Genomic DNA, 19690 nt, shown 5'->3' on the forward strand with positions numbered 1-19690 from the left:
GAAGGATTGATGCCCACTGGCACAAACATGATGTGTTAAGCCACATCACATGTTGTTAGCCAATCCCTTCCTTCTCTACAACTGGTCTCACAGTGTGCTTTCTTTAAACCAGTGGTCACCAACCCTCTTCATGATGGTCTACCCTCCTGCAGGTCCCACCCCCGACTCTTCACACCATCTTCAGCTAATCAAGCACTTCTGTAGACGATCAGTAGATGGATCAGATTGGGGTCCGTTAGGGTTGGAGCTGGGAAGTCTGCAGGGATATAGAACTCCAGGAGCAGGGTTGGTGGCCACTGCTTTAACCAATCAGGTTGATTTGCACAACAAACGACTTGGTCTATTACTTGCAGTTTTACAAAGTGAAGAAAGCTGGAAACATTGTTTCAGATGTTTTTATTACTGTTCAGTTCCTCCACAACCAGAAGCTTGTTGCTATGCAACCCAGTTACACAGTTACATCCTATAGGCTCACGAATCCTATTTTTGATGGCGTACAAGCCAAGCTAGAACAGCTCGTACCACTGAGAAATAACATGTAGAACACAATGGACTGAGAACAAAGAGTTCATGATGCAGTGCAGACGGCGGTTTCGGACCTTCATTTAATAATAAAATAATATTAAAGAAAAGAAGCCACTCAGTGTTGTTGTCTTTTATTGTTAGACATGGTGGTAATGATGGATTCAGTTTGAAAAGGAAATTCAGTGGGATCTTAGGACATTTTGGTTTGTGGGAGAATAATTGGTTCTCAGCCAAACGTGGCTTGCAAGCAACACAACATTCCCCAAAACATGGCGAATATATTTCTCAGCCAATCCTACATGTGTATTTCTATTATTATATTTACATTTATGGCATTTAACTGATACTCTTCTCCAGAGCGATATACAAGGTTACTCCTATTACAGAGGAGGGCCAATGCCGTGTTAGGAGTCTTGCCCAAGGACTCTTATTGGTGTAGCACAGCGTAGTCACCCAGACCAGGAATCAAACCCCAGTCTCCCACATGGTGTGGTAGCTCACTGGCAGGTAGTAGTGTTATCTGTTGCGCCACACCAACCTAGCCACACTAGCCAGGTAGAATCATTTGAATGTAAGTCTTGACTGGGAGCTTAATCATAAAGTAAGGTCAATCTTCTGGTCAGATGCCTACTGTATCCCATGGAACTCCCTGATTTGTGATTCTCCGTCTGATTGGGCTGGAAAACATATGATTCTGTGAGAAGAAGTCCTCATAGTGCCTCATAGGGTGGGGATTGGCTGTAAAGCATGAATATTGTCTGGCATGAATATAACAGCCAAGCCCACATTGTCACCATGATATAATGTAACTGAAGTAGATCCTTGCTTTCTTGCACCGAAGGAAGAACCAGGAGACGGCTGAGGTGTTGAGCTGCTTATTTCAAGGCAAACGCAGTTGAGTCTGAGCTTTTGTCCAAAGACAGTAAATGCACATGCAAATGCTGTTCCAGCTTTTCGCCAGAGGTTAAACTCACACACAAACATTAAGATCCAATATAATACACTAGCTAAACACTACAGCAGTGACATTTACTAATCATGCTAACTCTGAGTTAGGAGAGAAGTAGAAGAACTGACCCAAACTGCCCCCCCCAGAATCTAAGATCTGTATTTAAATAGACCTCAATTGTAAGTGGAAAACATTCAGAGGGTTCAGATGTGTACTCTGTAAGTGCATGTGTTTTTTTATTATTTAGACCTCAGACAGTCAATCTCACTAACTGATATGGAGAACTGAACATTTTTCAGATGTTGAACCTTCAAAAAAAGCTAATATTTCTGTCCATTTTACACATTAAATAAATGCGGATCACCAATAACTATAAAGAAACTAAACTCTGCAGGTCCCAAAGAATAAATACAGTGTCCTTTCTCACTCCGTATTGTCCACTTATGATCATGTCAATCAAAAAGTGTGTAAACGATGTGTATACAGGGGTCATAGCGTAACAGCATTTCAATTCAATTCTAATCTGTTTATTTGGTGCTTTTCACAACAAATGTTGTCTGGGTCCCAGCCTTTTTTGAGCAAGCCAGTGGCAACAGTGGCAGGGAAAAACTCCCCTTAGATCTAGAGGAAGAAACCTTGAGAGGAAACCAGACTCAAAAGGGGAACCCATCCTTCTCTGATCGACATTCAGTGGATTTTAACTTGTTGGCTTCCAGTATTGCTCAGTTTCTTTAAGCACCACTCTACAACCCTCAGCATTTTCCATTATATTACATCCAAAACAAGACCTTGACGACTGATGGCCAGTCATACTCTGGTTAGTTAACTGCAACAACACATTATATTTAACAATGTAAAAGTTGTACCACAGTGCTACATTCTGATCATGTCACTGACATTCATCAGAATATGTGATTAAACACACTTGTAATGGTGGACCTGATGAGGTGGTGCACACTCTGCTTTGGGGGGCCCTCCAAAAGTTGAATAATGACTGTGGATCTGCAAGGCTTCAGACTGTGCTCAGTAGGCTCAGTGTTTGAGTGAGACTCCTGCACGTTGCTTCCATGTTGCAGACTGGACGGGGCGGGTCCACGTGACTGTACACGCAGTAGTTTGTTTTTAAGGGGACAGTACATGATCACAGTTACAGCTCTAACCTACCCCCTGCACAACATCATGTAAACACACCTAAAATGTGCATGTAAATGCAGTTATCTAGGGCTGAGCTTTAGCTTCAGTGTTTGTGTTGAGTTATGTATGTTACCTATTCAGAATCACTGCGTTCAGTTTCCTTACACTCAGTGATCACAGTGCACTCTCGCTATGTCTGACTGGTGTGATGACCTTACTCCAGACAAAAACTGAAAGCGTCGGTTAAAGTGAAAATCATCACTGAAAGACAGTCCGATTATCGGTCATCTTATAGTTTCAAGAGAAACTGGACGGAGGGGGATTGCGTAACTGTGGCTCTACCGGTCACAGAGTGTGAATGTGACCGTGGTTTCAACCGTCAAGACACACACTACACACTGCAAGATCCAATGTCAGGGACGCATTAGTTAAGTAACCTATGTGCAGTACGGAAGATAGGATATGATGGGTCGGTCGCGAAAGATCCGGTTCTAAGAGTCGGCTCCTGGTTGTGAGCCGTTTGTTCTCTTCTGTTAACCCCGTGCGTAATTGGTCTAGATGTGTGGCGGTGTCTGTGTGTCTGCACTAAGCGGGAGGGGAGGGGTTACAGACACACACACACACACACACACACACTGCCAGCAAAGTGAGCACACTACAGGAGGGAGACACGAGAGAGAACTTTGCGCTTTACACAGTCAGACAGACTACACGCAGGACAGGTGAGGAAAACGAGGGACAGGAAACGTAGTAACGTTTGGACACATTCTAACGTGCTGCAAACTGTGCAAAGTTAACATTTTATATCGCACAGGCATCTGCGAACTGAGTATATTAAAAATACAGTTTAGTTTAGTATCAGGTTTATTTGTCATCTGCATATAACAACCTGTCAGGACATTTATGCATTGAAATGCTTGTGGTGAGGCTCAGGTTGCTTGTGGTGAGGCTCTACATGAGGACAAAACTATATACATACTAAACATATTAAAATAAAGTTATATAAAAATACACACAACATCTACACAAAATACAGAATATACAAAGACAGAAGGGATCTGTAGAAATTCTTTGACATGTACATTTATGAGACAGGTATAGTCTGAGAGAGGGTGGAGCTAAATATAAATATGTATGTTTATATGTATGTATGTCTATTCCTGTCATATAAAGTGACTTAGTGATGTTGTCCATAGCAATGATATATAGAGTATTAATAATAAAGTACCCGAGTACATATAAATAATAAACATTGTTTAATGTTGTTTTACATTAGTAATTCATTTTACTCATAATTTAGTAATACATTGATTTAAGCAATAAAAAAAAAATCAAAGGAGCCACTGAAAGATCCGGCTCTTTTTAGTGAGCCGAGTCAAAAGAACCAGCTCTCTAAAAAGAGCCGGAATTCCCATCGCTAGTGGCGGAGTGTCTGGTTTCTCAGTCAGTTCACGGTGCACCGGGAGCTCTGACGATTAGCGATCCCATTGGCCCTGGAAGCAACGGCTCAGTGAACGACAGCCAATCACAGCCGCGAAAGCCGTCACCGCCCAGCAGTCCTTATTATGGCTGCTCTGTAAGATGTATGAGATCCCTAAGCAACTTCCCGTCGTTCTTGTTTAAGGGACACGCTGCTGTATGTTGACATGTCCGCGGGCATTATGCTAAAGAATGTACATAAACTTAGATATCCGCTGGGGGTCTCCAGAGCGCTGTTATATCACACGGAAAGAGGCGTTTACGGTTATAAACCGCGAAAAGGGAATCAGGAAGGAGACAGTGAGCTGTCCCAGCTAGACCATTTCTCCTCACTGAATCAAGGTAGGTCAGTGGTGTTTACTTCCAACCCACACAACAGGGGTCGGCCTCCGGTGTGGTGTCACCTTAAACCGTGCCCTGCGCGGCGTTCACCTTTCTCTATCAGCGCTAATGGCTGTAGCGTCGGCGGGCAGCTGTAGCTTCAGTCTTTTCAAGCGCTTCACTGAAGGCAAGATCTACACCAGCTCTCTGTGATTTGGACCCTTTGACTAATCTCTGTTTTTGCTTGCTGTTCTGTGTGCACAGACCATGGACTGGCGAGACTGGTGGAGGCCTATCGGACACATGGGCACAAGGCTGCTAAAATTAACCCTTTACTCCCCCACTCGCCTGTCTCGGAGAAGGTGCCAGAAATCTCCCTCTTAAATGGCACCGTCCAAGGAGTCCTGAACACAACCGGTAGGCATAATTCTGCATAACAGCTCTACACCATTTACATTAATGGCATTTAGCTGATGCTCTTATCCAGAGCGACTTACAAGGTTACTCGTACTACAGAGGCAGGCCAGTGTAGTGTGGGGAGTCTTGCACAAGCACTCACCCAGACTCACTGACAGGTAATGGTGTTATCTGTTGCACCACACCAACCGAGGGGCACACCAGGGGCATTCAGTTCTGGTTCTCAGCTCACTTTGGTGAGTTCCCTGCTCAGGCACACTGACCAAACCTGGTGTGTTTAATCGCCAAGTAGTGCTGAACATTGGGCTTCCAGGACCTGCTCTACACAAACGCTCCTCTGATCATTAGTAACAGATGTCAGTCCTGGCTCTGAAATACTGATGCATGCTATAGATTGGTGCTGATACAGTGAACTAAGAAATAAGCCCTTCCTGAGGTGTACTACTTGTGTTGGATCAGGGGGGAAACATACCATGCAGGACAGTAGCAGTGATCTATGTAGCAGTGAAATATTTCAAAGTTTCAAAAAGTTTGAGGCTGGAGAAAATAATGCCTGTACGTGTAAATTAAACAGTACAACAGTACACCATCACTCCAGAGTCTGCTTAACCACCCTGAAGGTTTTTTTGCTGTCAAACAGAGGGTTGTGATTTGCATCTCGAGCAATCCTGCGAGTCTTTTTGAGCTTTCAGATCTCAACCTGAAAAAACAGCTACTTGAAAAAGCTTTGGTATCTGATTATAACCAGTCGCTGCTTTGTAGGCATGATTTATTTGAATCTTTAGAATAATAGGCATCATGGTAAGAGGAGCCCATGGCTGCAGATTGTTGGGGCAAGGTTTGAGGAGTTGAAATATTTATGAAGTTTTAAAATGTGCATTTCCTAACAATGTAAACAGCCTTTACAAGCAAACATGTCCGAGACCTTGTTAAAAAGGTATCTGAGAACATTACAAAGCAAAGATAATACACTAGTCTTGCTGAGAATTATATTATTATATATTATATAAGTATTTAATCATTAACATTATGCCTTTCAGAGATCAGTTATTCTTCTACTTGTAACTTCACAGGAACAAAAAACATATTGACCGGGGTTCCCACTGTCCATGTTGAGAAATGTTTTCATTTTATTGCTCGCAGTTTGTGCTGAAGTAGCCAGAGCCAGCATATAGAGCCACTGCTTTAAAGGACCTGCCAGTGCTGTTTAAGATTCATGATCCACGCCACAGAAATGAACAGTCCTATTTTTGTTTTTGATTGTATCTCTGATTTATGTTTTTTTCTTAAGGTTTAAAGCACTTTGGGAAAGCAAAGGCCACCACAGAGGAAGTGGTAGCGTACTTGGAGAACACCTATTGTGGGAGGATCTCTGTGGAGACCAGCCAGCTGCAGAGTCTAACGGAGAGAGTGTGGTTTGCAGACCGCTTTGAGGAGCTCAAGAAAGAGTCTTTCTCTGCTGAGGAGAGAAAGCAGCTGGCAAAACTCATGCTTGAATCACAGGTAGAAGCTGGACATGCACTCTTGTACAATGAAGTAACAAGTTAATGTAGCATATCTTGTATGCCGAATTTGATCCCATGACTTAACTTGACTATTATTGGGATCGGGATGTCCCGATCAGGGTTTTTTACCCCCCGATCTGATCTGAGCCTCTTAATGCCGACTATCGTCTGATTCCGATCTGATCTTTGTGTTTCTGTAAATAATACAGCCCCACAGTTTTGGAAAGCTGTGCTAATCCATGCTAGTAAACAGCAGTACAATCTCTATTTTTAGTAGCAGTTTCTGTAATCAGACTAAATTCTAATCTGATCTGCTTTGTTTGGAGCAAATATAAAAAAAAACTGATTTAAACTCTAACATGTTTAATATTTTACAGTTCAGTCTGACTGACTTACCTGACCATTCAGCCTCAGTTCCTTTACAGCTCTGCAGTCAGATCACTTAGTGTATGTGTGTGCGCATTTGCATTAGCCGCTTCCTCGGTTCTGAATGCGCCGTTCAGAGCTGGCTTAGAACCAAAGAAAGAAGGGTTCTCTTGCTGGTAGAACAGAGCATTTCCACCATACTCTGGTTTCTAAACAGGCGGAATTCAGCAGTAAAGACTGGATGGGAGGAATGTTAAATCTTCCCAAATGGGTCAAATGGGATAAAATATCTGTGTCTTGCAGAAGTACAACAGACTGGGTGGTTTTTGGCAGCGCAGACAAAAATGGCAAAAAACAGACCACCTAACACACTCTGTACCTGCTGCTCTCTCGTAGCTCTGAGCTAATCGGAAGTGTATATATCGGAAGTATAAGTATAAGTATAGGTATAATCAGATCGAAAGTGGATCGAAACCTTAAGTCGATACCCTATCCATTAAAATGCCTGGATTGCCCCCCAATCCCGAGTCACTGGGTCGGATCGGTATTTCTTTTCAAAGAAAAACATTCAGAGAAACAGCGTTTGGCCTAAGGTTTATTTCTTTATTTTATAGCAGTGTCGCGGTTCCCACACCTCCTGAAAAATCATGAAAAACTGATGGAAAATGAGAGAATGTCCTGGCAAATGAATTCAACATTTTGTTAAATTCAACATTCTGTTTTCCTTTAGCTCAGAATGAACTACTAGGCTATCTTTATGAGCTAGCAGATAACATTGCCATGTAGCCTTCTAGCATGGCTAAGGCTTTTTAAAGCAGATTAAAGCAGATCATGCATATTGGTATTTTTACACATGGGCTCCCCCTACAGTGGGAAGTGCAATTTACAGTTAAGCAGCCAATCGCATTGTGAGCTCCCTGAATCACAAACTTTACACATTTTGGACAATCTGAGAGATACAGAAGCAGCAAGAAGTACATTGAGTGTCGTGTGTGCATATACGGAAGGAAGTGTTTGAAACACGTGCCTATATAAACAACCACTTTTGCTGCATGCTGAGAGCTCCCTGCTACTATTATCATATCAATCATCATACCCACCCCCCACCACCACCCCCCCAGCTGACTGACCCCTACTCCGTTTCTCAACAGCTTCATAGATTAGGATCTTCTCATATGGTAGTGAGCAGGTATTTGTTTGTGATGCTTGCTCTACCACTCTACAGCAATCTTTCATTTGTGCCAGCCCTGTAACTGACAGCACAGATAAGAACAGGTTTAGCAAGGTACCTTGCCTAATATTATAGCAAATGTTACAAAAGAGGCAAGGTATGGCATGATCCCTGCCTGTTATAACAATCAGATCATCCTGAAAAGGCCTGGAAAACTGATCTCTAGAAAAGAGTTGGGAGCTTGTGGCTGTAATGTCTGCTTGAAGTGCTGTTGCAGCACATAACCTGTCCTCTCTTTTAACATCACAGGAGTTTGACCACTTCTTAGCCACCAAGTTTGCTACAGTGAAACGCTATGGAGGAGAGGGAGCGGAGAGCATGATGGGATTTTTCTTTGAGTTGTTCCGTTCTGCAGCCAAAAGTGGAGTGACCGACGTGGTTATGGGAATGCCTCACCGTGGACGACTGAACTTGCTTACTGGACTTTTGCGTTTCCCACCCGAGGTGAGTAAAAAGCAGCAGTAGAGTATTTTAATCATGGTGTATAGACAGGTTTAACAGGCTTTTCGTACATGGTACACTGTATGGTTGGACAATAGAACAGTAATAGTAGTAGTAAGATGACTATATCTCAACAAGAGGACGGTAATTCAAATTACGACATGTTTGATGTCAAATTTCTGTTCTTTGTCTATCTAGAACACGCCCAAAAAAGCAAATTTCTCTATTTGCAAGAGAGCCATAGGGTGGGGACGTAGTGAAGCTCACTGATTAGTGATGTTATGTGCTGAAAACAGGTGGAAAAAAACTAACCGCCCACAGTAGCTTGAGTCATTCTTTTTTTCTTTTCCTTTTTTCCCTCCCCCTCTGTCTTGGCTGCTGATGGCAAAGCTCCATGGCTTGGGATTCGACCCCCAGGCCATAGTGGAGTCATTCCCAATAAGAAAACCTGGATTAACCTGTCTGTTAAATATAGTGAAATATGCCTGAGAACGGTCATGGCCGGTAACGAAAACACCTCCTACAAGCACTTCTATAAAGAAGAATGCACCTCTATGCCTACATGGTTCCCGTGGTTGCGTTGTGCTGGTCAAACTGATGTTGACACATTTAATTTTAGTTTTAGTTAATTAATTTAGTTAATCATTTATATTTACATTTAAGGCACTTAGCAGATGCTCTTATCTAGAGAAAATACCCTTAGCTAGTTTGAATAGACTAGGCTCCAAAAGTTCCTTTTAAGCTTAGATACTACTAAATTCAAAAGTACACTACACTTCGCCCAAGTACCCTTGCAAGAGTCAGTCAGCGTTTGAAGACACCGAGCGACTCTGCCGTCTGTCGAGTCAATAATCATGAGCCTATTGAATCGACAGACATGAGGCTTTATCCTCTAAGCGTATGTAATTGAACCTCACGATCTGTGCTGTGGTGTTTAGTCTGTTAGCTATCTTTGAGTCTAGCTGGCTGGCAATGGATCCAAACACAAATCCGCTGCATTACGGCTTTGTCAGTCTACAACCAGTCACTCGGCTTTGCTCAACTTTGACGAGAGGTTTTATCATCAACATTTTTGTCAGAAGTGCAGCAGTTAGTCAAAATAGCAGCTGGACTGTGCTGTGTGGTTCTCGATGGATCTGTAGCCAAGCTATCTAAGCAAAGGTTACAGATCCACCACTGTGGAAAGAAAACCATTCAGTTCAGCTTTCTGTCCTTCAAACACCAGTCTTACAACTTTATCCTTCAGATTTGAGTTATTGTCACTTGAACTTTAGTGGGGTTGAACGTGTTCTGTGGTGAACCTAATGTTCTAAGCTAATGCCTAGCAGCTGGTGACCCTGTGAGCAAACTAAAAATTGGATTTGATCTTTTTGTTTTGTGGTTGTCCTGAAATAATGCAGGATGAGAGGAAGCCATGTGAACGTAGGACTACCAATGCTGCTAGCGCTGCTCTGTGTCTGTGTATAGGTAGCAGGGAGTAACTGTCTTTTAATAAATTAAGTTTGGCCCCAAGAGGTCCAACGGAATAAGGTGCTGCCACTATGACCAGGGGATTGCTAATTCGAATCCTGGTCATGCTGCTAGTTATCACCAGCTAGGGCCCCAAGAGAGCGCAGTTGACCTTGCTCTCTCCAAGGTGGGTAGATGAAGCCCACATCACTCCAGTGTGGTGCTGGCCAGCACTAGCGCCAGGTTCACGGCGCTTTCCTCTGAGCACGTTGGTTGCTGGCTGACTTTTCTGGAGGAGGAAGAGGCCTGTGTAAGCCTTCACCCTCCCAGTGTCAGGAGCACTGGAATCCAAGTTGAGGAGAAAAAGGGGAAAAATAAAGAAATAAAGTTTTAATAAAAAGCTTTCATTAGCAAACTGCAAGAGCAACAGAAAAGTGGCTTTAATTAAAAAGAAAACATGGCCCTTTTTAAAATCTTGACCTTAATCCCTAAAAAGCCTCTACAGTGATCTTGAAGTTGCATCAGTGTCTGTATATGACTTAAGTAACTTTACAAAGAGAAATGAAGAACAAATATTGCTTCATCCTAATGACCATATAGTGTGTGTGTGTGTGTGTGTGTGTGTGTGTGTGTGTGTGTGTGTGTGTGTGTGTGTGTGTGTGTGTGTGTGTGTGTGTGTGTGTGTGTGTGTGTGTGTGAGAGATATATATAATCCTGTGCTGTGCTGAAGGGATAAGTGATGATGTACTGCACATGCAGCGGTTATAAGGTTGGCAGAAGGAAGCTTCTGGGGTTAAGGAGAGAAACGCTGTAGTTCTACAAAATATATAAAAATAACTTGCCACTAAATATTGCAAAATGAAGATGTATAGGCTTCCTCTCAGCTGTCTTTTAAAACTGTTATTATTTTCAGTACCTCTACATCATACTGAGGGGAACACTGTACTTTGGGTCATGTATGTCCCCATGTGTCCCTGTGTAAAACATTACTCTATTGTTGTTGGTTGTGTACATAACCTTCTTATTTGTTGTCTCTCGTGCGTCGTTTCAGTTGATGTTTCGTAAAATGAGGGGTCTGAGCGAGTTTCCAGAGCATTCGCCTTCCATCGGGGATGTGCTGTCCCACCTGACCTCCTCCATTGAGCTGGAAGTGGGTGCTGGACACCCGCTTCACGTCACATTGCTGCCCAACCCCTCCCACCTGGAGGCTATCAACCCAGTAACGCAGGGGAAGACCCGTGGCCGACAGCAGGTCAAACAGGATGGGGACTACTCTAATGATGCGCAAGCTCTGCCCGGAGACAAAGTCATCTGTCTGCAGGTACCTGGGTTAGATGGTGCTTATGGAGATTTGGTATGAAAGTCCTATGCTAGCAGAACTGTCTTGTATCATCAGCCTGTCTTTTACAAAAAGCATCCTGTGGGTTAACATGATATAATGTATGTTTTCAAAGAAGATACACCTTGCTTATGTCAAGCAGCTGTTTTGTGGGTAGTAATTCACCTGTTATCTAGGTTCAGGATTTAGAATCCTTTTGAATAATCTTATTTTTTAATATACAGGAAAATCTGAAAAAGTTGTAGAAGCCTTGTTGGTTTTTAGTTGGGAGAGCTCAGTTTGTTAAGATTTGGAACTTCTGTTTGTGCCACCTGTTCAGGTTCATGGCGATGCCTCATTCTCAGGCCAGGGAATTGTACCAGAGACCTTCACTCTGTCAAACCTCCCTCACTTTAGAGTTGGTGGAAGTATTCATCTCATTGTGAATAATCAAGTGGGCTATACCACTCCTTCTGAGAGGGGTCGCTCATCATTATACTGCAGTGATGTTGGTATGCTTCAACAATTCTATATTATTTGTCATAAACGAATGATATTTGATGCAGTTGATTACTTTGAAAAACATTTATGACACTTGGCAATAGTAGGAGAAGTAGATGATTTCTTTACTTGAATAAAAGTAACTTTGTATAACATTATTCAGTATTCCAGCATTTATGAATCCTTTTGAGCTGTGTAACGAAAGTCCAGGAACTATAGTGTATTTATTATTACACATAATGTGCTTAAAGCATGTGGATAATGAAATATAGCCACTATATTATATTTATTTCATCTAATGTAAATATCAATGTACATACATTTTTAGCTACTATAGTTTCCATATCTGGCCACTTTATGAACTGACTAAAGTAACAATGAATTAGATAAACATGGAAGAGTCTGTGAAAAAAAATCATAAATTCTTATTTAAAATTAATGGAGTGAAAATGTACATAATTAAGAAAGTTTGCTTTGTACTAATGGTGGTATTGTATGAATTGGCTTGATGTGTAAATCAGGTAAGATGGTGGACTGTGCTGTGATCCATGTGAATGGAGATGATGCTGAGGAGGTACTCAGAGCAACGCGACTGGCCGTGGAGTACCAGAGGCGTTTCAGGAAGGATGTTATAGTAGACCTGCTGTGTTACCGCCAGTGGGGTCACAATGAGCTGGACGAGCCCTTTTTCACAAACCCAGCCATGTACCGAATCATCCGGTGAGTTCACATTCCCTGTCCTATTTAACTGCTAATTAGGAACACTTGTGTTCGCATGTCCTTAACAAGTCTGAATTTATAGTAATGGCACCCTGTTCATTAACTTTTTCTTTCACATCCCTTTAGCTCAAGGAAGAGCATCCCTGATTCATACGCTGACCAGCTGGTTTCTGAGGGGCTGATGACGGAAGAAGAGTGCGGGCACATCAAGACAGCTTGCTACTCCATGCTCAATGACCGACTCGCGAACATGACCTTCTACAGCCCTCCACCCACCAACCTCCAGGGCCGCTGGGGGGATCTTGTGGAGCCTCAGAACAGAGTTTCATCCTGGGATACTGGTGTGGCTGTACCTCTACTTCAGTTTGTGGGGGCCAAGTCGGTGGATATTCCTGAGGAGATCCAGATGCATGGTCACCTGAGGAAGACACATGTGCAGGTACAGAATGACCTGAAACTTCATTTATCATCTTTTTTGAATGTCCTTTTCAGTTTAAGTTGTTGCTCTCTCCCCTCTCGCATGATGGCGACAAGCCATGAAGGGTGAAGGCCTTCCCTGTGATTCATATAGCCAATGACATGTTTTGTTTTTATTTGAGCTGACATTACACATCATAGAGCAGCTGAGCATACTTGGAGGATAGCAAAGACTGCAAAAATCTTTGTAGACATAATGGAAGAAACAACGCTCCTCCTTGTCAGGCATGTTTATATATATATATATATATATATATATATATATATATATATATATATATATATGGGGGGGGAGTATTTAGTCAGTCACCAATTGTGCAAGTTCTCCTACTTAAAAAAATGAGAGAGGCCTGTAATTGACATCATAGATAGACTATCAACTATGAGAGACAAAATGAGAAAAAAAAATCAGAAAATCACATTGTCTGATTTTTAAAGAATTTATTTGCAAATAATGGAGGAAAATAAGTATTTGGTCAATAACAAAAGTTCATCACAATACTTTGTTACATATCCTTTGTTGGCAATGACAGAGGTCAAACGTTTTTTGTAAGTCTTCACCAGGTTGGCGCACACCGTTGCTGGTATGTTGGCCCATTCCTCCATGCAGATCTCCTCTAGAGCAGTGATGTTTTGGAGCTGTCGGCGGGCAACACAGACTTTCAACTCCCTCCAAAGGTTTTCTATGGGGTTGAGATCTGGAGACTGGCTAGGCCATGCCAGGACCTTGAAATGCTTCTTACGAAGCCACTCCTTTGTTGCCCTGGCAGTGTGCTTGGGATCATTGTCATGCTGAAAGACCCAGCCACATTTCATCTTCAATGCCCTTGCTGATAGAAGGAGGTGTGCACTCAAAATCTCACAATACATGGCCCCATTCATTCTTTCATGTACATGGACCAGTTGTCCTAGTCCCTTTGCAGAGAAACAGCCCCAAAGCATGATGTTGCCACCCACATGCTTCACAGTTGGTGTGGTGTTCTTTGGATGCAACTCAGCATTCACTCTCCTCCAAACACAACGAGTTGTGTTTGTACCAAACAGTTCTACTTTGGTTTCATCTGACCATAAGACATTCTCCCAATACTCTTCTGGAACATCCAAATGCTCTCTAGCAAACTTCAGACGCGCCCGGATAGGTACTGGCTTAAGCAGGGGATCACGTCTGGCACTGCAAGATCTGAGTCCCTGGCGGCGTAGTGTGTTACTGACTATAGCCTTTGTAACTTTGGTCCCAGCTTTCTGCAGGTCATTCACTAGGTCCCCCCGTGTGGTTCTGGGATTTTTGCTCACCGTTCTTGTGATCATTTTGACCCCACGGGCTGAGATCTTGCGTGGAGCCCCTGATCGAGGGAGATTAGCAGTGGTCTTGTAGGTCTCCCATTTTCTAATTATTGTATTTACAATGTTAATTTTGTTGAGATGCTCTAGTATTTACAGTGTAAATCATTGTTGGTTATGCACTTGCTACGTGTATTGTAAGAAACAAGTGGAGACTGACCTAACCTACATTACAACCCACCCAGCCCTCACTGAAAAGACAACTTTTCAACCAAATATGTTAAGACATGATGCAAAGTGAAATATGTAAAACTTAGAAATAAAAAAAAAAAAAAAAAACTAGAACAAGACGTCCTCTATGTCTAAAATTCACATGCTGTGAGAGGAAGGTCAAAAAAGGTTCTATTTAATGTGCTCTGAAAAAGACTGTCACTGTCCACAAGCCCAATTTTCTCTTTTTGGGCTTAATCGAAAGTCATCCAGATTTAGCCCGAAAAACAACATTCACATGATGTCTGGTGCTGGGCGGAAAGACCTATTACAGCAGGTAACTGAATACAGGAAATGTCAAAATAATGACTCTGTCATGCACAAACATGTCATACAAGCCTCAGCCGACTATTAAGAACGTAAGAATGTAAGCTGGCGCATAATAAACGGCAGCTAAGCGTGTTTTGACAGGACATGGGGGACCTGGTCATCCCTCCTGTCTACTAAAAGTACAGTAAGTAATACTGTCATGACGTTTTAGTGAGAAGTCCATCGGGTCTCAAATTAAGGTGTCAGTCTGCTCTGTAGAAGTGGCTCCCTGACTGAGCTTCTAGGGAGCACTTAGTTACCATTTTCTGCATTTATGAAATGTTGTAGTGGTGTGTATAAAATATTTAGTTGACACAACTTTATTCTATACACTGCATTGACTGGCTGACGTGGAAATGATGGAGTTTTGAACTTGATTTTAATTTCTTGTTGAAATGCACAGTCTAGGTTGCAGAAACTTGAAGAGGGAACCAAGCTAGACTGGTCCACTGCAGAGGCCCTGGCTTTCGGCACACTTCTTTGCCAGGGTAAACCATTTCTATTAAATGCTGAATTCCGCAGCAGTTCACTATGTTCAATAAGGCTTTCTCTTCTGTAATACTATATAAGTACTTTTGTTTATTAATTATTTTTTTAAATGCAGGCTTCAATGTGCGGATCAGTGGCCAGGATGTGGGCCGTGGTACATTTAGCCAGCGCCATGCGATGGTTGTGTGCCAGGAGACCAGTGAGATGTACATCCCTCTCAATAACATTGACCCTCAACAGAGAGGCTACCTGGAGGTCAGATTAGCAGTCAAGTCCTGGTTTGGACAACATACTACTTATTTACTTGTCTGTAATGTGTATCTACGTGTGTTTTATTTCAGGTGTGTAATAGTGCACTGTCTGAAGAGGCAGTGTTGGGTTTTGAGTATGGGATGAGTATTGCACAGCCAAAACTGCTGCCCATCTGGGAGGCTCAGTTTGGAGATTTCTTCAACGGCGCTCAAATCATCTTTGACACCTTTCTTTCTGGAGGTAGAAAAAGTCAATTACACTAATGATTAGAAAGCATTAATGTCCCTAATTACAAATGTCAAATGTGATTATTACTTCTCGATTACAGTGCTGAAGGCTATAGTTTGACAAAGAAAAAAAGTTGTGGTTCTTATGTTAAATGTTATAACGACTTTTCAAGGTGAAGCGAAGTGGTTGCTGCAGAGTGGCATGGTGATCCTGCTGCCCCATGGCTATGATGGAGCTGGACCCGAACATTCATCCTGTCGAATTGAACGTTTCTTGCAGGTAAACATATTTGTAAACGCTTCAGAACACACAAAAGATTTGCACCAGTGCCTGATCAGCCTCAGGAATAGACAGATTGAGTTGCTATTGGACCTCTTCTTTCTCCTTCACAGATGTGTGACAGCAAAGAGGAAGGAGTTGATGGTGATACAGTGAACATGGCGGTGGTGAATCCTACAACACCTGCTCAGTACTTTCACCTTCTGAGGAGACAAATGATCCGAAACTTTCGCAAACCACTCATCGTGGCTTCACCCAAAACACTGCTGAGGTTTTCTGTGAGTTTCCTGCATTGTGTTTGGTGACTGTCATATTTGGCCCGATTTTATTTCACTGTATGCCAGGTGGCTCACGGTGTTATTCCTACTTATCCACTAGGGGGCAGTGTCAAGCCTGGAAGAGATGGGCCCAGGCACTTCCTTCAAGTCTGTAATTGGCGATGCCTCTGTAAATCCTGAAAGGTATGCAGTGTTGTTATAAACCACTTTTTTTTTTTTTATTCCACTGAACTTTAAACCAGTTCAACTGTGAGGCACAATTCAGTAATCTGTTCCCTCTGATCTTTGCTGCTAGTGTGCTGCGGGTGCTTCTTTGCTCAGGCAAGCACTATTATGCACTGCTGAAGCAGAGGGACACGTTGCCCGAGGCATGTAAGAACACAGCGCTGATCAGAGTGGAGGAGCTGTGCCCCTTCCCCACAGATGCCCTGCAACAGGAGCTCCGCAAATATAGCAACGCCAAAGGTGAGTGCCTGTCATTCATATGCATTCCCCTAGCATGCAGTTTCTCAGTCACACTACAAATAATTTAATAAGAAGGTTAACAGATCTTGAGATCTTATTTAGTTTTGTAGTGCATGTATTTAATTTAATCATTTATCGTTAATGTTTGGGCATGCTTGACTAAATGACACGTTTGGTTTTTATTAAGAAATAATTAGCACAGTTTCTGAAGCTAATCAAACACGAAACACCATATTTTCAGCAAATTGCACAGTTACTATGCCTTTTTAATCATTTAAAAAATCATCTTTGTAGCCTGTGCAAATGTTTGGACACAAAGAGTTGAAGGCTCAGATTATTTATTTGTTTTGTGTCCCCCATCCACCCACCCCCCCTCAAATCAGACTTGTTTTTAGTTATATTTGGAATGGTCACCATCAAATTTCTGAGCTTTATGCATTATCGGGCTCTAAGCAGCTGTCTAAAGATCTGAAACCACAAATAATTGATGCCCAGGGGAAGGCTACAAAAACGTAGCCAAGCATTTTCAGCTTGTGTTTTCTACAGTGCAGACTGTTAAGAAATGGAAGACCTGCACATATGCTGGTAAAAGAGGCTAATTAAAAGCCCCATATGACTGGCAAGAACCTGCATAAAGATTTAGCTGAGTTGAGATGGTGGTGCACCGTTCCACGGTTTGGAAACAAGTGTTGTGGGTGAATAAAGTCACAATAGCATGCAGTTTTTACATTTTCTGTGATTTCTGACAAATGGAAGGGGTGGTCCTAAAGCCTTTCTTAACTGCTTCATTTATGCCAGAGTTCATCTGGAGCCAAGAAGAGCCACAGAACATGGGATGTTGGTCTTTTGTATCTCCCAGATTTGAAAAACAGCTTGCCTGTAAGGTGAGGATGTGTAGCATTTTTCTGACTTTTGCTTAGTGCACTTATGACCTTTCTGCAGAATCGTCTTTTGTGGTACATTATATTGTGTTTTTGGGGGTAACTGTACTGTGAATGAGGTGCTTCCTGATTAATTGATTTTTTTTTTTTTTTGTTTGTTTTTGTGGTGGTCTTTTTTGCTATTTCTCTTCCAAGCTGCGGGTGATCAGTCGGCCTGCTCTGCCCGCTCCCGCAGTTGGCATCGGAACCCTTCACAATCAGCAACATGAAGCTATTCTCACTGCCTCTTTTTCTTGAGACAAAACTACACATACATAAAGCACTTACCCAGCTTAGCACAGTACCCAGGATGGTACAGCTGCCTTCAGAACACTTCTTCCAATGAGCTTCAATGACACTTTTTTTTTTTTTGTTTTACTATGTTTACATAGTATCAAACTTTTTAGAGCCCTTTAACTCTGTCCTCTAATGATATGTTGGCTGCACTATTCAGCGTTATGTTGGAATGTCAGGGAAACTCTGTATTCTGCACATTTGAGCGTTACATTGAGACAAACAGTCAAACACACAAAGAATACTTGCAGGGGCCAAATACGCAGTCTAGATCATTAACTATATTTAAGAAGGAGAGGTTTGTGCCATAGTATGAAATTAAAATGTATCTAGCAGGTTTAATCTCATGGAGGGGACAAGATTAAAGATTGAGCGTCGAGCCCTTTTAATGGTGTAGTTGAAAATAGTTGTGGCAGTCAAAACAAAAGAAATACAGTGACGCTTTGGAGCAGTGCGAGCCGTAAAACTAAAATATATAACAAATGACCTTTTGTTTCTCATTTTCAACAGATTTCATTTTTATTATACATCAGATCAATATAGAAGGGGATGTTTTGTGGAATGTGTGTTTCCCAAATTACCTACTGGAAGTTTACAAAATGAGTGAAAAAAAGGCATTTTAGATATCCAGGTACAATTCCTAATCCCACAAAACAGTTTGCTGAAGAAAGGGCTAAATCGATCCTTAAAGAATGTAAGTTTTCACTTTCACTGTTTTTCGGAAATGATGTCTGATTTACATGCCCCCATTACAGCAACAAGAAAAGTGCACTGTTCAGTGAAAATTCTATAATTACACACCATGGATCCTTAACTACCAACTTGAGAACTGTACAAATCCATGTTTTTAACAGGTTGTATGTTTTCGCAATGCTACTGGGCATTTTACTTGAATAGCTGATTTACTGTAAATTTTTACCTTTAGTAGATAGTTTATTGTTGAGATCCAGATCTATTGAGACATATTTCAACATGCAAGGTACCATAAGAGCATCATCTCCACCTCCTCCAGAATCCACTGTTGTTGTTTTAAGGGTAGTATATTGTCCTACTTTGGAAGAGATGATTCATTTGAGAGAAAAAAATAAATGATTTTATGAAATCTAAATGTCCCGATCTGCATGTGTGATGTGTAGCTAGCAGGTCCATGATTGAAAATGAATGGATGACACTTCTTACAATTACAAAACCCTCCATAATTAATGGCACCAACTGTGTCAAGTACCATACACCCATAATTAAGGAAAAGTATAAATGACTCTACTAAATATAAAAAAGCAACAAAAAAAGAAGTTGAAATCAGGCTAAGAAACTGCTTATTGAACATCTAAGCAGAACATTATCTACCAGCAGATTGTCGCTGCCAAATAAAAACATGTATCTCCAACATGGTGACTTAAAGGAGAAGGCAAAACTGCTCTGAGCTTTAAATGGAAGTCAATAAAATAAGGAAAATAAGAGTTCTCAGTAATTTAGAGCATTTCTATTGGTCCATCATCCAGGATGATTTACACAGTGCACAGAGCAGCTACAGGGTTTAACAGACCACAGAGGAGACAAAAATGGAGATGCATGTTCACATGTTAGACACTACTCTTCACCTTTGGGATCCTAAATATCCTAATAAACTGGGGGGGAAATTAAACAACAAAAAAACAAAAACAAAAAAGAATTTGCATCCATATTAATGACTAAAATGTAACTTGAGTAAAAAGCAGATTGCTTTCACCACAAGGATTTTCAAAAAATATTTGAAAATAATTTTAGCTTTTTTTTAATCTGGAAATTGTGA

At 41.7% G+C, this 19690-nt stretch overlaps 1 protein-coding gene across 1 annotated transcript; it reads left to right on the forward strand.

Moving 5' to 3' along the window:
* Positions 1-4170: 4170 nt before the first annotated feature.
* Positions 4171-19006, forward strand: dhtkd1 (dehydrogenase E1 and transketolase domain containing 1). The gene is made up of 17 exons (XM_072672296.1): positions 4171-4429; positions 4673-4825; positions 6117-6328; positions 8177-8371; positions 10869-11138; positions 11476-11647; positions 12158-12356; positions 12483-12795; positions 15097-15181; positions 15298-15437; positions 15524-15674; positions 15835-15941; positions 16055-16219; positions 16320-16402; positions 16515-16684; positions 17483-17568; positions 17761-19006. The coding sequence occupies exons 1-17, from the start codon at positions 4255-4257 to the stop codon at positions 17860-17862; spliced, it is 2778 nt and encodes a 925-aa protein (XP_072528397.1). The 5' UTR covers positions 4171-4254; the 3' UTR covers positions 17863-19006.
* Positions 19007-19690: the final 684 nt, after the last annotated feature.

This window comes from Salminus brasiliensis, chromosome 2 (assembly GCF_030463535.1).
Source record: "Salminus brasiliensis chromosome 2, fSalBra1.hap2, whole genome shotgun sequence".
NCBI classification, from domain to species: Eukaryota; Metazoa; Chordata; class Actinopteri; order Characiformes; family Bryconidae; genus Salminus; species Salminus brasiliensis.